The sequence below is a fragment of the Oncorhynchus nerka genome, linkage group LG9b, assembly GCF_034236695.1.
Source record: "Oncorhynchus nerka isolate Pitt River linkage group LG9b, Oner_Uvic_2.0, whole genome shotgun sequence".
NCBI lineage: Eukaryota > Metazoa > Chordata > Actinopteri > Salmoniformes > Salmonidae > Oncorhynchus > Oncorhynchus nerka.
In genome coordinates, this window is record NC_088424.1 from 47594919 (window position 1) to 47613714 (window position 18796).

Here is an 18796-nt window from a genome sequence, read left to right on the forward strand (position 1 = left end):
GTGTCTTCTTTAGCATGGCGGACATTTACAAAATGGCCGCCTCATATTTGTGTTGGAGGTAGAAGTGGTTCTCAACCACAGATCGAGGATCGGATTACCCAACGGTCAATCATAACCTAAACCATTAAGGGGGGGGGGTAAGCTAATATCTGGCCCTGAATCAGTGGTTAGAGGGGAAATGTCTACTTCTACCTTTACCATAAGTGCGTCCCAAAATGGCACCCTATTCCCTATATAGTGCACTACTACCCATGGGGCTCTGGTCAAATGTAGTACATAGTGTGCCATTTTGGGACAATAGACATGTCTCATATTTGTCATTCCACACTATTTTTTGTCAAGCCTTTTTAGCAGGCAGATCTGAAAACCCCTTAAATGTCTATCAGGCTTGAAAGGCTTCAGCTCATTTGGGTAGTAATGGGGTGTAGAACGTTCAGCTGGAATGAAGGAGAATGTGTTAGGTGCTGTGATCTGATAGTAGATTGATTGGCTGCCTTTGTAGTTCCCAGCTACTCTAAATGTTCCAGCTTGTTAATCTATCTAATGTCTCCAGTTTGGTTTTCCTCTCTAGTCATCATTTTTTACTTTGTTACCTTTATTTAACTAGTCATTGTGGGGTAACTGGTCTAGGAACAGTCGGTTAACTGGTCTAGGAACAGTGTAGACTAGGAACAGTGGGTTAACTGGTCTAGGAACAGTGGGTTAACTGGTCTAGGAACAGTGGGTTAACTGGTCTAGGAACAGTGTAGACTAGGAACAGTGGGTTAACTGGTCTAGGAACAGTGGGTTAACTGCCTTGTTCAGGGGAACAGTGGGTTAACTGCCTTGTTCAGGGGAACAGTGGGTTAACTGGTCTAGGAACAGTGGGTTAACTGCCTGTTCAGGGGCAGAACAACAGATTTTTACCATTGTCAGCTCTGGGGATTCGATCTTGCAGCCTTTCCGGTTATTTGTCCAAAGCTCTTACCACTACACTACCTGCCTCCTCTACACTCTAACCACTAGGCTACCTGCCGTCCCTACACTCTAACCACTAGGCTACCTGCCGTCCCTACACTCTAACCACTAGGCTACCTGCCGTCCCTACACTCTAACCACTAGGCTACCTGCCGTCCCTACACTCTAACCACTAGACTACCTGCCGTCCCTACACTCTAACCACTAGGCTACCTGCCGCCTCTACACTCTAACCACTAGGCTACCTGCCGTCCCTACACTCTAACCACTAGGCTACCTGCCGTCCCTACACTCTAACCACTAGGCTACCTGCCGTCCCTACACTCTAACCACTAGGCTACCTGCCGTCCCTACACTCTAACCACTAGGCTACCTGCCCCCCCTACACTCTAACCACTAGGCTACCTGCCCCCCCTACACTCTAACCACTAGGCTACCTGCCGTCCCTACACTCTAACCACTAGGCTACCTGCCCCCTACACTCTAACCACTAGGCTACCTGCCCCCCTACACTCTAACCACTAGGCTACCTGCCGTCCCTACACTCTAACCACTAGGCTACCTGCCGTCCCTACACTCTAACCACTAGACTACCTGCCCCCCTACACTCTAACCACTAGACTACCTGCCGTCCCTACACTCTAACCACTAGGCTACCTGCCGTCCCTACACTCTAACCACTAGGCTACCTGCCGTCCCTACACTCTAACCACTAGGCTACCTGCCCCCTACACTCTAACCACTAGGCTACCTGCCCCCTACACTCTAACCACTAGACTACCTGCCCCCTACACTCTAACCACTAGGCTACCTGCCCCCTACAGTCTAACCACTAGGCTACCTGCCCCCATACACTCTAACCACTAGGCTACCTGCCCCCTACACTCTAACCACTAGGCTACCTGCCGCCCCTACACTCTAACCACTAGGCTACCTGCCGTCCCTACACTCTAACCACTAGGCTACCTGCCCCCCTACACTCTAACCACTAGGCTACCTGCCCCCCTACACTCTAACCACTAGGCTACCTGCCGCCCCTACACTCTAACCACTAGGCTACCTGCCGTCCCTACACTCTAACCACTAGGCTACCTGCCCCCCCTACACTCTAACCACTAGACTACCTGCCCCCCCCTACACTCTAACCACTAGACTACCTGCCGTCCCTACACTCTAACCACTAGGCTACCTGCCGTCCCTACACTCTAACCACTAGGCTACCTGCCGTCCCTACACTCTAACCACTAGGCTACCTGCCGACCCTACACTCTAACCACTAGGCTACCTGCCGTCCCTACACTCTAACCACTAGGCTACCTGCCGCCCTACACTCTAACCACTAGGCTACCTGCCCCCCTACACTCTAACCACTAGGCTACCTGTCCCCCCTACACTCTAACCACTAGGCTACCTGCCGACCCTACACTCTAACCACTAGGCTACCTGCCGACCCTACACTCTAACCACTAGACTACCTGCCCCCCTACACTCTAACCACTAGACTACCTGCCGTCCCTACACTCTAACCACTAGGCTACCTGCCGTCCCTACACTCTAACCACTAGGCTACCTGCCGTCCCTACACTCTAACCACTAGGCTACCTGCCCCCCTACACTCTAACCACTAGGCTACCTGCCCCCCCCTACACTCTAACCACTAGGCTACCTGCCCCCCTACACTCTAACCACTAGGCTACCTGCCCCCCTACACTCTAACCACTAGGCTACCTGCCGACCCTACACTCTAACCACTAGGCTACCTGCCCCCTACACTCTAACCACTAGGCTACCTGCCCCCCTACACTCTAACCACTAGGCTACCTGCCCCCCCTACACTCTAACCACTAGGCTACCTGCCCCCCTACACTCTAACCACTAGGCTACCTGCCGACCCTACACTCTAACCACTAGGCTACCTGCCCCCTACACTCTAACCACTAGGCTACCTGCCGACCCTACACTCTAACCACTAGGCTACCTGCCGACCCTACACTCTAACCACTAGGCTACCTGCCCCCTACACTCTAACCACTAGGCTACCTGCCCCCCTACACTCTAACCACTAGGCTACCTGCCCCCCCCTACACTCTAACCACTAGGCTACCTGCCGACCCTACACTCTAACCACTAGGCTACCTGCCGCCCCTACACTCTAACCACTAGGCTACCTGCCCCCCTACACTCTAACCACTAGGCTACCTGCCGACCCTACACTCTAACCACTAGGCTACCTGCACCCCTACACTCTAACCACTAGACTACCTGCCGTCCCTACACTCTAACCACTAGGCTACCTGCCGCCTCTACACTCTAACCACTAGGCTACCTGCCCCCCTACACTCTAACCACTAGACTACCTGCCGTCCCTTCACTCTAACCACTAGGCTACCTGCCGCCTCTACACTCTAACCACTAGGCTACCTGCCCCCCTACACTCTAACCACTAGGCTACCTGCCCCCCTTACACTCTAACCACTAGGCTACCTGCCCCCCTACACTCTAACCACTAGGCTACCTGCCCCCCCCTACACTCTAACCACTAGACTACCTGCCGTCCCTACACTCTAACCACTAGGCTACCTGCCGCCTCTACACTCTAACCACTAGGCTACCTGCCCCCCTACACTCTAACCACTAGACTACCTGCCGTCCCTACACTCTAACCACTAGGCTACCTGCCGCCTCTACACTCTAACCACTAGGCTACCTGCCCCCCTACACTCTAACCACTAGGCTACCTGCCCCCTTACACTCTAACCACTAGGCTACCTGCCCCCCCTACACTCTAACCACTAGGCTACCTGCCCCCCTACACTCTAACCACTAGGCTACCTGCCGACCCTACACTCTAACCACTAGGCTACCTGCCCCCCTACACTCTAACCACTAGGCTATCTGCCGACCCTACACTCTAACCACTAGGCTACCTGCCGACCCTACACTCTAACCACTAGGCTACCTGCCCCCTACACTCTAACCACTAGGCTACCTGCCGACCCTACACTCTAACCACTAGGCTACCTGCCCCCCTACACTCTAACCACTAGGCTACCTGCCCCCCTACACTCTAACCACTAGGCTACCTGCCCCCCTACACTCTAACCACTAGGCTACCTGCCCCCCCCCCCCTACACTCTAACCACTAGGCTACCTGCCGACCCTACACTCTAACCACTAGGCTACCTGCCGCCCTACACTCTAACCACTAGGCTACCTGCCCCCTACACTCTAACCACTAGGCTACCTGCCCCCCCCCTACACTCTAACCACTAGGCTACCTGCCGACCCTACACTCTAACCACTAGGCTACCTGCCGTCCCTACACTCTAACCACTAGGCTACCTGCCCCCCTACACTCTAACCACTAGGCTACCTGCCGACCCTACACTCTAACCACTAGACTACCTGCCGTCCCTACACTCTAACCACCAGGCTACCTGCCCCCCCCCCCTACACTCTAACCACTAGACTACCTGCCTAGTGCTATTTGGGAAAGATAGCCTCTTGAAGTTGTTTCTGTGTGTAAATGCAGAGCGCAATTAAGGGGTGTTTTCTTTTTTTGTTGTTGTACTTTTTTACCCCTTTATCCTCCCCGAATTGGTAGTTACAGCCTTGTCCCATCGCTGCAACTCCCATACAGTCTAGGGACCGTTTTGAAGGTCGAGAGCCATGCGTCCCCCAAAAACACGACCCTGCCAAGCCTCACTGCTTCTTGACACACTACTCGCTTGACCCGCACCAATGTGTTGGAGGAAACACCGTCCAGCTGGCGACCGAAGTCAGTGTGTACTGCGCCCAGGCCGTCACAACAGCCAGGAAAATCCTCCACTAACCCCGGACGACGCTGGGCTAAATTGTGCACCACCTCATGGGTCTCACTGTCGCGGCGGGCTGCGACACAGCCTGGGATCGAACCCGGATCTGTAGTGACGCCTCTATCACTGCGATGCAGTGCCTTAGACCGCTGCGCCACTCAGGAGGCCTAAGGGTGCTTTCTGATATAGGCGTTTCTTGATACCATTAATGCTTGACCTTGGTCTATGGTTGGTTCTTTCGCGTCGGCGGGGACAACAGTTGTTGACAACTGTAGCATTGTAGCTAAGCCTAACCCTTTTCCTCACCTTAACATCAGTCTCCTAACCTGCCATATAAACAAATCATCTGTGTCGAGAAAACATCAGTCTTATAACACCGTAACTGATCAATGGCATTGTATCAATGGGCATTTCCTCAATATCAGGGAACACAAAAATTAAGAAACGCCCCGAATTGCGGTCTGCACCATATTCTGTACAAGGGTTGATGAGAAACACAAGCCAACTGCATTCTCAGGTCTGACCGGATGATGTCAGGAGATCACAATATTCTGTAACTCTGCAATTCACCATTCTTACCACTAGATGTCACCATTTATCACCCCAAGTTTACAGCATATGCATCTAATGCCTGGCTGCTCATCTAAAAAATAAAAAATAAAGAGTTTGCTTTTTTTTTAAAACTTTTTAAATTATTAAAGGTAGTTTGCCACTGTTAATATGACGGTGATATTCTATAATAGTCCAAGACAACCCACTGCTCAGTGAAAAAAATGCATGTATTTCTATTTCCTGTGTTTTTTTCAGGGAGAGGATGGTTTTCCAGGCTTCAAGGGTGACATGGGCATCAAGGGAGACAAGGGAGAGCTCGGTGTCCTAGGAACCAGAGGTGAAGATGGACCTGAAGGCCCCAAAGGTCGTTCTGGCCCCAACGGAGAGGTTGGCCCCATCGGGTCGGCTGGAGAGAAGGTACTGACACCTCACAATCACATAGCAGAAAAACTATCACTAAAACTGTCACTAAAACAATCACTACCACTAACCCTACCACTACCACTATCACTAACCCTACCACTATCACTACCATTAACCCTACCACTACCACTAACCCTACCACTATCACTACCATTAACCCTACCACTACCCCTACCACCATCACTACCATTAACCCTACCACTACCAATACCACCACCACTACCACTAACTCTACCCCTACCACTACCACTACCACCACCACTACCACCACCACTACCACTATCCTCCCCATTTTGATCTGTTTTTAAGAACCTGTATTGTCTTTGTTGTTGTTTAGGGTAAACTTGGTGTCCCCGGGTTACCCGGTTACCCAGGAAGACAAGGACCTAAGGTATGTGAAAACAGGGTGTGTGTGTGCTAGAGTGTGTGCGTGCGTGCATGTGTATGTATGAGTGTGTGTGTGTGTGTGTAAGTAATTGAGTGAGTGTGTGTGTTTATATTGCTGACTCTTCCTCCTACCCATCTTCCTTATCCAATGAGGCATCTGCTGATGTCATCACCTGTCCATACTCCTTCCTGTATTTATGAACCAGCCTTTTGGGCCCTGGTTAAAATTAGTGCACTATCAAGTGAATAGGGTTCCACTTGGGACAGACACCCCTGTCACTTTGGGACAGACACCCCTGTCACTTTGGGACAGACACCCCTGTCACTTTGGGACAGACACCCCTGTCACTTTGGGACAGACACTATGTCAGTGGAACAGTTGACTAAACAGAGTGATTCAGTCACTATGCCCCGGGGAAATGTTTGACTAAACAGAGTTGTTCAGAAACCAGTCCCTGATTAGGAAATAAAGAAAACATCTACATTTAGAAATGCTCATAGTGTATGAAAAGGTCGTTCGGTTTGGAGTTGATTCAACCTCTCCCTTGTCTTCCCTCTGTAAACAAGTGACTGAGGGTTCTTTTTCTTGCTGCGTGGCTCTGGCCGTCTCTGTTAACAGCTTTCTCTTTCTGTTAATTCACCAAGCTATTTGCAATCGCTTTGTCTGTCTTGTGACAACTTGGCTGCTATCTTTTCCTCTTCTCTCCTCTCCTCCTCTCCTTCTCTCCTGCCTTTTCCAGCTCTCCTTTCTTCTCTTATCCTTCCTCTCCTCTTCTCCCCTCCCCTCCTCTTCTCCCCTCCTCTCCTCCTCTTATCCCATCTCCTTCTCCTCTCCTCCTCTCCTCTCCTCTCCTCCCCTCTCCTCCTCCTCCCCTCTCTTCTCCTCCTCTTCTCCCCTTTTCTCAATGTTTAGTTTAGCAGAACTTGCAACGATGTGATAAAAATAATTAAGCCAAAGAGATCCTTCTCCCTTCCTAGCTGTCGCCATTGTTTTTCTTAATGCTGTCCTCACAAGTAGCACAGTCACTGTCCTCACAAGTAGCACAGTCACTGTCCTCACAAATAGCACAGTCACTGTCCTCACAAATAGCAGTCACTGTCCTCACAAGTAGCACAGTCACTGTCCTCACAAATAGCACAGTCACTGTCCTCACAAATAGCAGTCACTGTCCTTACAAGTAGCACAGTCACTGTCCTCACAAGTAGCACAGTCACTGTCCTAACAAGTAGAACAGTCACTGTCCTCACAAGTAGCACAGTCACTGTCCTCACAAATAGCACAGTCACTGTCCTCACAAATAGCAGTCACTGTCCTCACAAGTAGAACAGTCACTGTCCTCACAAGTAGCACAGTCACTGTCCTCACAAGTAGCACAGTCACTGTCCTCACAAGTAGCACAGTCACTGTCCTCACAAGTAGCACAGTCACTGTCCTCACAAATAGCACAGTCACTGTCCTCACAAATAGCACAGTCACTGTCCTCACAAGTAGCACAGTCACTGTCCTCACAAGTAGCACAGTCACTGTCCTCACAAGTAGCACAGTCACTGTCCTCACAAATAACACAGTCACTGTCCTCACAAATAGCACAGTCACTGTCTTCACAAGTAGAACAGTCACTGTCCTCCCAAATAGCACAGTCACTGTCCTCCCAAATAGCACAGTCACTGTCCTCCCAAATAGCACAGTCACTGTCCTCACAAATAGCAGTCACTGTCCTCACAAATAGCAGTCACTGTCCTCACAAGTAGCACAGTCACTGTCCTCACAAATAGCACAGTCACTGTCCTCACAAATAGCAGTCACTGTCCTCACAAATAGCACAGTCACTGTCCTCCCAAATAGCACAGTCACTGTCCTCACAAATAGCACAGTCACTGTCCTCCCAAATAGCAGTCACTGTCCTCACAAATAGCACAGTCACTGTCCTCCCAAATAGCACAGTCACTGTCCTCACAAATAGCAGTCACTGTCCTCACAAATAGCACAGTCACTGTCCTCCCAAATAGCACAGTCACTGTCCTCACAAATAGCAGTCACTGTCCTCACAAATAGCACAGTCACTGTCCTCACAAATAGCACAGTCACTGTCCTCACAAATAGCACAGTCACTGTCCTCACAATTAGCAGTCACTGTCCTCACAAGTAGCACAGTCACTGTCCTCACAAATAGCACAGTCACTGTCCTCACAAATAGCACAGTCACTGTCTTCACAAGTAGAACAGTCACTGTCCTCCCAAATAGCACAGTCACTGTCCTCCCAAATAGCACAGTCACTGTCCTCCCAAATAGCACAGTCACTGTCCTCACAAATAGCAGTCACTGTCCTCACAAATAGCACAGTCACTGTCCTCACAATTAGCAGTCACTGTCCTCACAAATAGCACAGTCACACTGTTATGACTTCTATGAATGGTGGGTGGAGGAGTCAAGCGCAGAGAGCAGGTAATTCCGTACGTGGATCTTTTATTCTAATGACAGCGGAAAAACAAACATGCTAAAAAACACAAGGGCGCATGAAACAACCCGTCCAAAAAACAGGACTAAAACTGTCCGGAAAAATAGAGATCACAATAATCAACCAACACCAATAAAACAGAGAACAAGCCCGCACAATAACCAGCGGGCCTAGTGCCCTTAAATAGTCTACAAACAAAACTAAACTCAAAACAGGTGTAACTAATTAGACCCAACTAACAGAAACAAAAGGACAGGGAATCGATGGCAGCTAGTAGGCCGGCGACGACGACCGCCGAGCGCCGCCCGAACAGGAAGAGGCACCATCTTCGTCGGGATTCGTGACACACACATACACAGGTAGACAGATGTATTCACTGTATGAGAGAGCATGTCTATGTGCTATGAAGCACATCCACTATAACACGGAACCCAAACCGGCTGCGTCATCGCGTATAAATGTATTTTGTCCCCCCCACACCAAACGTGATCACGACACGCAGGTTAAAATATCAAAACAAACTCTGAACCATTTAAATTAATTTGGGGACAGGTCGAAAAGCATTAAACATGTAGGGCAATTTAGCTAGTTAGCTTGCTGTTGCTAGCTAATTTGTCCTATTTAGCTAGCTTGCTGTTGCTAGCTAATTTGCCCTGGGATATAAACATTGAGTTATTATTTCACCTGAAATGCACAAGGTCCTCTACTCCGACAATTAATCCACACATAAAACAGTAAACCAAATCGGTTCTAGTCATCTCTCCTCCTTCCAGGCTTTTTCTCCTCTTGACTTTATATTGCGATTGGCAACTGTCATAAATTAGGTGCATTACTGCCACCGACCTCGTTCGTCTTTCAGTCACCCACGTGGGTATAACCAATGAGGAGATGGCACGTGGGTACCTGCTTCTATGAACCAATGAGGAGGTGGGAGAGGCAGGACTTGCAGCGTGATCTGCGTCACAAATAGAACTGACTTCTATTTTAGTCCTTGGCAACGCGGATGCTGGTTGGCTCGCACGAGCCGTGTTAGTGCAATGATTGAATAATATAGATTTCTACATTTATTTTGCGTCGCGTGTGCGACCAGTGTAGTCAGGGTATAACTCTTTTTCTTAATAATGTATGTGTATTTTCAATGCTACTTGAAGGGATACCACATTGGTGAACTCCTATGGGTTTCATTCTTTAGTCAACATGGTAATTATCATGCCAAAGGGAGCACTGTGACGGGTCGTTTATTGGACTGGTATTGTGATGGCCGTCAATGTGGCAACAGCTAAACGGCTGATGTGTATCAAACAGAATCGACCTCATCTTTCTCTCATATGTCTTTGTTTCTAACTGTGTGCTAACTAGCTAGCGCCTCTTAGCTTTTTCAGCGAGACTCTTTTAGCCCTGTGTCCCTTTCTATTCTGTGTGAGGCTTGATTAGATTGGACAGAGGTCACTTGAAATGTAGTATCTATTCCTGTCCGCTCTTCCTCTCTCTGTCCGTCTCTCTTCTTCCTCTCTCTATCCATCTCTCTTCTTCATCTCTCTATCCATCTCTCTTCATCTCTCCATTCCTCTCTCTTCTTCATCTCTCTATCCATCTCTTCTTCATCTCTCTATCCATATCTCTTCTTCATCTCTCTATCCATCTCTCTTCCTCTCTCTGTCCGTCTCTCTTCTTCCTCTCTCTATCCATCTCTTTTCTTCATCTCTCTATCCATCTCTCTTCTTCATCTCTCTATCCATCTCTTTTCATCTCTCCATTCCTCTCTCTTCTTCATCTCTCTATCCATTTCTCTTCTTCATCTCTCTAACTATCCCTGTATAGTTCCTTCTGTTTTCTAACCACCTCTCCGTTCACAGGGCTCCAGTGGCTTCCCTGGATTCCTCGGCTCCAACGGAGAGAAAGGAGGAAGGGTGAGGCTCTTTAGATCATTCCATGTCTCGTAACATGTCTCGTAACATGTCTCTTCACCCTCTTTTATGTATTTATTGATCCGTTATTTTACCAGGTAAGTTGACTGAGAACACGTTCTCATTTACAGCAACGACCTGGGGAATAGTTACAGGGGAGAGGAGGGGGGATGAATGAGCCAACTGTAAACTGGGGATTATTAGGTGACCGTGATGGTTTGAGGGCCAGATTGGGAATTTAGCCAGGACACCTCTATGACACCAGTCTGAAATATTCTTGTGGAACTACATTCCTTAACCTCCAAGTAGATTCAAGAAGGACTACTGTCAAAGTAAAATACCACAGGTAGAATCAAGAAGACCTGTTGCCAAAGTAAAGTAGGACAAGTAAATTCAAGAAGAACTACTGCCAAAGTAAAGTAGGACAAGTAGCGTCAAGAAGAACTACTGCCAAAGTAAAGTAGGACAAGTAGCGTCAAGAAGAACTACTGCCAAAGTAAAGTAGGACAAGTCAATTCAAGAACTACTGCCAAAGTAAAGTAGGACAAGTAGCGTCAAGAAGAACTACTGCCAAAGTAAAGTAGGACAAGTAGCGTCAAGAAGAACTACTGCCAATGTAAAGTAGGACAAGTAGTGTCAAGAAGAACTACTGCCAAAGTAAAGTAGGACAAGTAGCGTCAAGAAGAACTACTGCCAAAGTAAAGTAGGACAAGTAGTGTCAAGAAGAACTACTGCCAAAGTAAAGTAGGACAAGTAGCGTCAAGAAGAACTACTGCCAAAGTAAAGTAGGACAAGTAGTGTCAAGAAGAACTACTGCCAAAGTAAAGTAGGACAAGTAGTGTCAAGAAGAACTACTGCCAAAGTAAAGTAGGACAAGTAGCGGCAAGAAGAACTACTGCCAAAGTAAATAATCAAGTCAATACAACTCAATAGAAGAGGGGGGAGGAGAGGGGAGAAGAGGGGAGAAGAGGAGGGGAGGAGAGGGGAGGAGAGGAGGGAGGAGAGGGGAGAAGAGGAGGGAGGAGAGGGGAGGAGAGGGGAGGAGAGGGGGAGAGGAGGAGGGGAGGGGAGGAGAGAGGAGGGAGGAGAGGGGGGAGAGAGGAGGGAGAAGAGGGGAGGAGAGGGGAGGAGAGGGGAGGAGAGGAGGGAGAAGAGGGGAGAAGAGGAGGGAGGAGAGGGGAGGAGAGGGGAGGAGAGGGGTGAGGGGAGGAGAGGGGAGGAGAGGAGGGAGGAGAGGGGAGGAGAGGGGAGGAGAGGGGGAGGAGAGGAGAGGGGAGGAGAGGAGGGAGGAGAGGGGAGGAGAGGAGGGAGGAGAGGGGAGGAGAGGGGAGGAGAGGAGGGAGGAGAGGGGAGGAGAGGAGGGAGGAGAGGGGAGGAGAGGATGAGAGGAGGGAGGAGAGGGGAGGAGAGGAGGGAGGAGAGGAGAGGAGGGAGGAGAGGGGAGGAGAGGGGAGGAGAGAGATGAGAGGAGGGAGGAGAGAGGATGAGAGGAGGGAGGAGAGGGGAGGAGAGGGGAGGGAGGGGAGGAGAGGGGAGGAGAGGGGAGGAGAGGAGGGAGGAGAGGAGTGCCCTGATTTTCAGATTTATTTCTCTAAAAGATGTTGCAGATTGTTTTATCTCATTCGTCCACAGAGCAGTCTGTCTGTCTGAGGGAGCTATAGTGTGTTTGAATGATCTTAACTTTGTGTGTATAGATTCATCTGTAATTACTGTTTACCTCATGTTTATCAGTCAATATATATAGTCAATGTATCCTTTCTATTTCTCTTATATCACGTTTGATTGTTTGTTTGAGACCCCCCCCCAGGTCTCACGAATAAAGATGTTTGTGTGGTTGTGTGGTGTTTTTCAGGGTATCGCTGGTAAATCTGGACCCAGAGGACAACGTGGCCCAACGGTAAGAACCTGGAAACTCTACAGTCGATCCGCAGTCTATTCTCTCTCTTCTAACACAACACCATCTCTGAGTTGCTATGATGATGATTGGTCATCTCTGTGTTCCTGTAATCTAGGGTCCCCGTGGTGGAAGAGGTGCCAGAGGACCAACTGGAAAACCAGGTGCTAAGGTCAGTTTATATCCGTCTCTAAGTCGGGTAGAAGATAAGTGTCACCTAACCAGGACGATGACCCATCCAGAAACATCTTCTAGACACATTTGGTTCTATGAATACATGGCAAATTACATCAAGTGCAGCTCAGATGTTTGAAAGTATTTAACATGATTTGACCCAGGCCTACTTATAATAATAATAATACTAATAATAACTTTATTTGTGTAGCGCTTTTCAATACTAGTAAGAAAGTGCATCACATCATAAAATAATACAATTAAATAAAAGTACTAACAAAGAAAGAAAAACAATAAGAAGGAGAAATGAATAAAAAAAGATAAAATCTTACATTAAAATAATATTTCTAAAAGTATATGCTCAGCAGGGATTTAAAAAGAGGCACTGGGTCTGCAAGCCTGATCTCTGGCAGACCATTCCACTGTCTAGTTGCCCTAATGGAAAATACCCGGTCTCCTTTAGTTTTCAACCTAGACTCTGGAATGGTCATCTCTTCACTTGTGAAGAGTAGCTACGCTAGCTTGGTCTGATTTGTACATAGAGCTGTGTGTCATCCGCATAGCAGCGAAACGGAATGCTATGATTGTGGATGATGTCACCAAGAGGGGGGGGGGAGGATGGGCCCCAGAACTGACCCCTGAGGGACACAATAGTGAAAATAGTATTTGGGGTGATACAAAACCACCCGTGCTCACTGAGGAACATCTGCCACAAAGATATGACCTGAAGCAGTCAAGGACAATGCCGAAGATTCCCACCCATCTCTCCAGCCTATATCTGACTGTGTTTGTCTGCTCCACAGGGAACATCAGGCAACGATGGACCTCCCGGTGGACCAGGAGAGAGAGTGAGTACTAAATATATGTATTCTGTTCTATTGCAAAGAATCTGCAGAGATGTTTTAGTTGGAGGCCATTGGGAGGAGGTTGAGGATTAAGATTGGTTTTAGTTTGGAGGCCATTGGGAGGAGGTTGAGGATAAAGGAGGGTTTTAGTTTGGAGGCCATTGGGAGGAGGTTGAGGATTAAGTAGGGTTTTAGTTTGGAGGTCATTGGGAGGAGGTTGAGGATAAAGGATAGTTTTTAGTTTGGAGGCCATTGGGAGGAGGTTGAGGATTAAGTAGGGTTTTAGTTTGGAGGTCATTGGGAGGAGGTTGAGGATTAAGGATAGTTTTTAGTTTGGAGGCCATTGGGAGGAGGTTGAGGATTAAGTAGGGTTTTAGTTTGGAGGCCATTGGGAGGAGGTTGAGGATAAAGGATGGTTTTAATTCGGAGGCCATTGGGAGGAGGTGTGAGGATGAAGGATGGTTTTAGTTTGGAGGCCATTGGGAGGAGGTTGAGGATAAAGGCTGGTTTTAGTATAATAGGCCATTGGGAGGAGGTTGAGGATTAAGGATGTTCATTTTTTTCTTATTTTATCACAGGGACCTCAAGGACCCCAGGGGCCAGTCGGCTTCCCAGGTCCTAAGGGCCCAAACGTAAGTACCCTTCTCAGGACCTAAGGGCCCTAACCTAAGTACCCTTCTCAGGACCTAAGGGCCCAAACGTAAGTACCCTTCCCAGGACCTAAGGGCCCTAACCTATGTACCCTTCCCAGGACCTAAGGGCCCTAATTTAAGTACCCTTCCCAGAACCTAAGGGCCCTAATTTAAGTACCCTTCCCAGAACCTAAGGGCCCTAATTTAAGTACCCTTCCCAGAACCTAAGGGCCCTAACCTAAGTACCCTTCCCAGAACCTAAGGGCCCTAACCTCTCCTTTAAAATAGCTGATGGTACTACAGTATGTATTACAGTGTCATTCTACTTCAGCAATGTGGTCCCTATTAACTTAACCTGTCCATCTCATCTCCCTCAGGGGCCCCCTGGTAAAGACGGAATGCCTGGTCACCCTGGGCAGAGAGGAGAGACAGGTTTCCAGGGAAAGACTGGCCCACCTGGGCCTGGAGGGGTTGTAGGACCTCAGGTAGGCCCACACACTACACACTATATACTATGCACTACACGATACACACTACACACTAAACATGTTTATCAGGACACTAGGGAAATTAACCTGTAATCATTCACACACTACACACTACACACTATATACTATGCACTACACAATACACACTACACACTAAACATGTTTATCAGGACACTAGGGAAATTAACCTGTAATCATTCACACACTACATACTATATACTATGCACTACACAATACACACTACACACTAAACATGTTTATCAGGACACTAGGGAAATTAACCTGTAATCATTCACACACTACACACTAAACATGTTTATCAGGACACTAGGGAAATTAACCTGTAATCATTCACACACTAAATGATGTAAAACATTTACTTGAAAACCTTTGAATTACTAGTTTACTGTCGTCTAATAAGCATAAACATGTGACACAGTATGTAAATCTGGTGTTGTGTCTGTCTGACAGGGACCAACGGGAGAGACCGGCGGCATCGGAGAGAGAGGACACCCTGGTTCCCCTGGACCCCCCGGAGAGCAAGGTTTACCTGGATCTGCTGGGAAAGAAGGAGGAAAGGTAAACAAACTCCCCTATGACTCGACAATGGTCTCACCTGGCCCGAGCATTTTATGAAGAAAATGGGGGGGGGGGGGGGGTGAAAACACAATCACAACTGGGCTTTGTCTATTGAAATGCCAGAATAGGAACAATGAACAACAACACTTACTCTTGTCATGGAAAACCTAATGGCACATATCTAACAATGTACTAATATCTAACTAATTTCCAAAAATCTTGAGAATAGATTTCATGAAAATAGCAACAGGTTATTTTCCAAGATGCTCTTTTAAAATATGCTCATTGAAGATTATGACGATTAGATTTGACATTCAGATTTTCAATGTGGAGTAGGTGGAGTAGGTGGAGTAGGTGAAGTAGGTGGAGTAGGTGGAGTAGGTGGAGTAGGTGGAACAGAATCTTGTGTTGAGGTTCAATTCTACAACCACCTAAAAAGGAAGCGATTCCCAAACCTTCCACAACAAAGCCATCACCTACAGAGAGATGAACCTGGAGAAGAGTCCCTTAAGCAAGCTGGTCCTGGGGCTCTGTTCACAAACACACCCCACAGAGCCCCAGGACAGCAACACAATTAGACCCAACCAAATCATGAGAAAAGAAAGGAGAATTACTTGACACATTGGAAAGAATAAAAAACTTTAAAAAAAAACTAGAACGCTATTTGGCCCTAAACAGAGAGTACACAGTGGCAGAATACCTGACCACTGTGACTGACCCAAACTTAAGGAAAGCTTTGACCATGTACAGACTCAGTGAGCATAGCCTTGCTATTGAGAAAGGCCGCTGTAGATAGACCTGGCTCTCAGGAGAAAACAGGCTATGTGCACACAGCCCACAAAATGAGGTGGAAACTGAGCTGCACTTCCTAACCTCCTGCCTAACCTCCTGCCTGTCTAACCTCCTGTATGACACATATTTCCCTCAGATTACACAGACACAAATAGAATTCTAAAAACAAACCCAATTTTGGTTAACTCCAATATCTACTGGGTGAAATACCACAGTGTGCCATTACAGCAGCAAAATGTGTGACCTGTTGCCACAAGAAAAGGGCAACCAGTGAATAACAAACACCATTATGGTCCAGGAATAGAACAGAGATAGACTGGGGTGGTCCAGGAATAGAACAGAGATAGATACTGGGGTGGTCCAGGAATAGAACAGAGATAGAGACTGGGGTGGTCCAGGAATAGAACAGAGATAGACTGGGGTGGTCCAGGAATAGAACAGAGATAGATACTGGGGTGGTCCAGGAATAGAACAGAGATAGATACTGGGGTGGTCCAGGAATAGACTGGGGTGGTCCAGGAATAGAACAGAGATAGAGACTGGGGTGGTCCAGGAATAGACTGGGGTGGTCCAGGAATAGACTGGGGTGATCCAGGAATAGAACAGAGATAGACTGGGGTGGTCCAGGAATAGAACAGAGATAGACTGGGGTGGTCCAGGAATAGAACAGAGAGAGACTGGGGTGGTCCAGGAATAGAACAGAGAGAGACTGGGGTGATCCAGGAATAGAACAGAGAGAGACTGGGGTGATCCAGGAATAGAACAGAGAGAGACTGGGGTGATCCAGGAATAGAACAGAGATAGACTGGGGTGATCCAGGAATAGAACAGAGATAGATACTGGGGTGGTCCAGGAATAGAACAGAGATAGACTGGGGTGGTCCAGGAATAGAACAGAGATAGACTGGGGTGGTCCAGGAATAGAACAGAGATAGATACTGGGGTGGTCCAGGAATAGAACAGAGATAGACTGGGGTGGTCCAGGAATAGACTGGGGTGGTCCAGGAATAGAACAGAGATAGATACTGGGGTGGTCCAGGAATAGAACAGAGATAGATACTGGGGTGGTCCAGGAATAGAACAGAGATAGAGACTGGGGTGGTCCAGGAATAGACTGGGGTGGTCCAGGAATAGAACAGAGATAGACTGGGGTGGTCCAGGAATAGAACAGAGATAGATACTGGGGTGGTCCAGGAATAGACTGGGGTGGTCCAGGAATAGAACAGAGATAGACTGGGGTGGTCCAGGAATAGAACAGAGAGAGACTGGGGTGGTCCAGGAATAGAACAGAGATAGAGACTGGGGTGGTCCAGGAATAGAACAGAGATAGATACTGGGGTGGTCCAGGAATAGACTGGGGTGGTCCAGGAATAGAACAGAGATAGATACTGGGGTGGTCCAGGAATAGAACAGAGATAGACTGGGGTGGTCCAGGAATAGAACAGAGATAGAGACTGGGGTGGTCCAGGAATAGAACAGAGATAGAGACTGGGGTGGTCCAGGAATAGACTGGGGTGGTCCAGGAATAGAACAGAGATAGATACTGGGGTGGTCCAGGAATAGAACAGAGATAGACTGGGAATAGAACAGAGATAGATACTGGGGTGATCCAGGAATAGAACAGAGATAGACTGGGGTGGTCCAGGAATAGAACAGAGATAGACTGGGGTGGTCCAGGAATAGACTGGGGTGGTCCAGGAATAGAACAGAGATAGATACTGGGGTGGTCCAGGAATAGAACAGATAGACTGGGGTGGTCCAGGAATAGACTGGGGTGGTCCAGGAATAGAACAGAGATAGATACTGGGGTGGTCCAGGAATAGAACAGAGATAGATACTGGGGTGGTCCAGGAATAGAACAGAGATAGACTGGGGTGGTCCAGGAATAGACTGGGGTGATCCAGGAATAGAACAGAGATAGATACTGGGGTGGTCCAGGAATAGAACAGAGATAGACTGGGGTGGTCCAGGAATAGACTGGGCTGATCCAGGAATAGAACAGAGATAGATACTGGGGTGGTCCAGGAATAGAACAGAGATAGACTGGGGTGGTCCAGGAATAGACTGGGGTGGTCCAGGAATAGAACAGAGATAGATACTGGGGTGGTCCAGGAATAGAACAGAGATAGAGACTGGGGTGGTCCAGGAATAGAACAGAGATAGATACTGGGGTGGTCCAGGAATAGAACAGAGATAGAGACTGGGGTGGTCCAGGAATAGAACAGAGATAGACTGGGGTGGTCCAGGAATAGACTGGGGTGGTCCAGGAATAGAACAGAGATAGATACTGGGGTGGTCCAGGAATAGAACAGAGATAGACTGGGGTGGTCCAGGAATAGAACAGAGATAGATACTGGGGTGGTCCAGGAATAGAACAGAGATAGATACTGGGGTGGTCCAGGAATAGACTGGGGTGGTCCAGGAATAGAACAGAGATAGATACTGGGAGATAGATACTGGGGTGGTCCAGGAATAGAACAGAGATAGATACTGGGGTGGTCCAGGAATGGGGTGGTCCAGAACAGAACAGATGAGAGACTGGGTCCAGGAATAGAACTGGGGTGGTACAGGAATAGACTGGGGTGATCCAGGAATAGGGGTGGTCCAGAAATAGACTGGGGTGGTCCAGGAATAGAACAGAGATAGACTGGGGTGATCCAGGAATAGAACAGAGAGAGACTGGGGTGGTCCAGGAATAGAACAGAGATAGAGACTGGGGTGGTCCAGGAATAGAACAGAGATAGGTACTGGGGTGGTCCAGGAATAGAACAGGGATAGATCCAGGAATAGAACAGAATAGACTGGGGTGATCCAGGAATAGAACAAAGATAGATACTGGGGTGGTCCAGGAATAGAACAGAGAGACTGGGGTGGTCCAGGAATAGAACAGAG

At 48.2% G+C, this 18796-nt stretch overlaps 1 protein-coding gene across 1 annotated transcript in view; it reads left to right on the plus strand.

Moving 5' to 3' along the window:
* LOC115114042 (collagen alpha-1(XI) chain-like) overlaps positions 1-18796 on the plus strand; it is a 193322-nt gene that overhangs the window by 116761 nt on the left and 57765 nt on the right. Inside the window, exons 29-37 of the mRNA XM_065013638.1 lie at positions 5580-5741; positions 6085-6138; positions 10451-10504; positions 12354-12398; positions 12514-12567; positions 13373-13417; positions 13993-14046; positions 14424-14531; positions 15006-15113. Of these exons, the coding sequence (XP_064869710.1) occupies positions 5580-5741; positions 6085-6138; positions 10451-10504; positions 12354-12398; positions 12514-12567; positions 13373-13417; positions 13993-14046; positions 14424-14531; positions 15006-15113 (684 nt within the window). The remainder of the gene's footprint in view (positions 1-5579; positions 5742-6084; positions 6139-10450; positions 10505-12353; positions 12399-12513; positions 12568-13372; positions 13418-13992; positions 14047-14423; positions 14532-15005; positions 15114-18796) is intronic.